The 3,110-nt window shown below is 45.8% G+C and overlaps 1 protein-coding gene across 1 annotated transcript; it reads left to right on the top strand.

Annotated features, from left to right (window-relative positions):
• Positions 1–634: 634 nt before the first annotated feature.
• On the top strand, positions 635–842 carry SARC_12260 (hypothetical protein; the record flags this gene model as incomplete). The annotated part of the gene is made up of 1 exon (XM_014293635.1): positions 635–842. A coding segment is annotated over one exon (208 nt), but the record flags the coding sequence as incomplete, so codon positions are not given.
• Between the last annotated feature and the right edge of the window lie 2,268 nt (positions 843–3,110).

Raw genomic sequence — 3,110 nt, 5'->3', positions numbered from 1 at the left:
GACTCGATGTTTATAAACTGGGGTGAGTACCGTGGAGATGCCGTACTCGTGTACTGTGGTATGTGTCCGTTGGCCTGTGCGCCCTCAGGGCTGTAAGTGTCCGTTTTTTCTGGGTGTGCACTTTGGGTTTAAGTGATGCCACGTGTTTATAGTTACGCATTTTGTTTCCTTACAGTACATGGAGAGTCCTGGGTGTACACTTTGAGTTGAAGTGATGCCACGTGTTTATAGCTACGCATTTGGTTTCCTTACCGTACATGGAGATGTCTGGGTGTACAACTTTGGGTTGAAGTGATGCTACGTGTTTGTAGTTACGCATTTTTTTTCCTGACAGTACATGGAGAGTCCTGTGCCCGTTTCTCACCTTGACGTGCAGTTGAGAACTAACTACGTACCTGGTTGTGTGGCGGGATGTGTGTTGCATCTCACCCCATCGTCTATGCTGCGGCGTGTGCCTGTGGTTTCTGTGGGTGTTTCGTATGTTGCAGCAACAGAGGCGCTTCTGTCGGGCTGTGTGCTTGACGTCTTGTTCTGTTTTTGGTTTTTGGTTCCTTGGTTCTTGTTTCGGGTGCATGCATATGCATTATACATCCTAAGCGTATCCGATCCCATTCTCCATAATCTCACACATCTGATGCACAACCCCTCGAATGGCACACAGTTGGTGTTCAGGCGAGAGGCTGAGGTGCGGTTTGACTGGTACCCGCGGCACGCGGTGACCAAGGTGTTGGGGGAGATTGACAATCGTGCGGGCATTTCATCGGAAATCAAGAGTCTGCTGGAAACCTGGAAGGTGCCGGTGGAGGGCAATCCATTTGCCCAGCCTAGGCAGCCAGACACAGGTGAGTGGGGTGCTAAACCCTAAACCCTAGACCCTAAAATAGCCCCCTTAGTCAAGACAAACCCTACCGCTATATGCGTAGACTTGACCTTTTACTTGAAAGTAGTTGGTACAGATGCAACCTACGTTGGGACATACGAGTGCAGAACAATCCCTTTGCGCAGCCCCTACAGTCCGTCACAGACACAGGCGGGTCAACCAAGGTTTATTTTGTGTCTGGTTTTTCTAAGATCTTGAGAAAACACCGAATTTATACATAGTTATGGCCTTATAAGCTCTATAACAGTTCGTATGTGGCACACATGTGCATGGGCGTTGAGGTTTGGTGCTATCCGATATGCACAACTACCTCCCCACAGTCGGAGAGTCTGCTGCGATGTGTGCGCTACGATTGACATACTAGCCTTTTTGCAATGCATACAGTTGTTTTAATGTGATGCATACTTGTCGGTGTTTCATGTATTTGTGTGTTATGTTCGGTACGGCTGACGTGTAAGACACTGCCGATACACAGTTCACAGGTACGTATGCGAATACGTTCGATGTTGCTTAATACAGGCAATACTGTAAACAATCTACCTGCCGTAAAACATACCAAATCAACACGTTCCCTTGACACAATAATGAGCAGTAAGTGCATGCTCACACACAGATGTCATCGAAGTTCTGCACAAAACAAAAGTTGAAGTGATAGAAAACCAAATGATTGCTCACTATTATAGTACGAAGGACGCTGCTATATTAGTTTGGCACGATGTATGTACAGACCATTTTCCCTACATGACTACGATAATGAAAGAGACTCTTGGTGACACTGGAGATGTACACTTCACTGGTTTGGCCCAATTCTCTCGATGTAGCTTATACTTGTAAACTGGTTTATCTGTCGTAGTAGCTGATTAGTAGTTGATGCTAGCGTTGATTTATTCGATGCGGTCGCTCCTGCAATACCGCCGGCCGCCACTTCTTTGTGTTAAAATCATCCCTTATAAAAACATGTGCTTTCCTAATAATCACATGTGCTTACCTAATATTGACATGTGCTTACCTAATAATCACATTTGTTTACCTGATAATCACACATGCTTACCTAATAACCACATGTACTTATTTAACAAACACATTTGTTCACCTTGCAGAGGCTGATCCCGTTGGAATGGCTTTCAAGAAGTACTGCAGCGACGAACCCTCTGCTAAGAAGATGTATCCCGATTGGCGTAGGTCCATTGCGTGTGTGCTGATTGGTGTTGTTGAGTACATTTCTCTGCATGCTGTAACTGTGTCATTGGACAAGTACTGCTACGTGTAGGTCCATTGCGTGTGTGCTGATTGGTTCTGTTGAGTACATCTCTCTGCATGCTGTAACTGTGTCATTTGACAAGTGCTGCTACATGTGTGACCCTGAGCTTTACATTGCGGCACTGGACAGGTGTGCTCTAGTCTGTGTGGCTGAATGAGCGGGGTAGTGTATTAAATTGATGTGGTTGTGTACAGATTCGTTGAGTGGCTGCGTTTGAACCGCTCACCCGAGAGAGTGTGCACTAAAACCCTTCGAGAAACCCAACTTCAGACAGATTTTCACATGGTTTAGTCTCCCACTCTTTACCATTACCACTCACCACCGTAGCATAGCCGCTTAGCTGGCTGATGTCTAGTCAAGGTTAACGTTTTAGCATGTGATCACTACCGCAAATCAATCACTGAGGAATACGCACGACCCCAACTTGGATATGGACACACAGAATCCTCAAGCCTCATATGCATGCACAAAGTTGCACAATAACAACTATATCCACAAACCGTACAAATCAATTGGAGCCACACAAAACGTTTGCCAGGTATGGTCACATACCATCATGCGAATGTATGCTGAGAACACGCCTACGCGATTTAGATACCCACTACACGCAACGCGAGTAAGCTACCCACTACACACAGCCACGAAGTGTGTACTCACAGGTCAAGAGGTCATTCCATGTGCCATGCTCGTAGTATGCACGTACCATGTACATGCATTATCATGTACATGTATCCGTACAAGAAGTCTTCACAGTCTGCTTTGTTTTTCGCATACATAGTTGAATTCATATGTATGCCACCATGGACCCCATGCATTACTATTTGAATAGTTACTATCACCGCGTGATATTCACACACCTTGAATATTGTTTCAGCTCACAACCGCAGTGAACTCGGTCTGACCAAGCCAAGCACCAACCATACATATACCCCAAGCACCAACCATACATATACCCCAAGCCAACCATAC

This window comes from Sphaeroforma arctica, assembly GCF_001186125.1.
Source record: "Sphaeroforma arctica JP610 unplaced genomic scaffold supercont1.2178, whole genome shotgun sequence".
Lineage (NCBI taxonomy): Eukaryota > Ichthyosporea > Ichthyophonida > Sphaeroforma > Sphaeroforma arctica.
The sequence above is the reverse complement of the archived record's forward strand: the minus strand, read 5'-3'. Positions and strand labels throughout refer to the sequence as shown.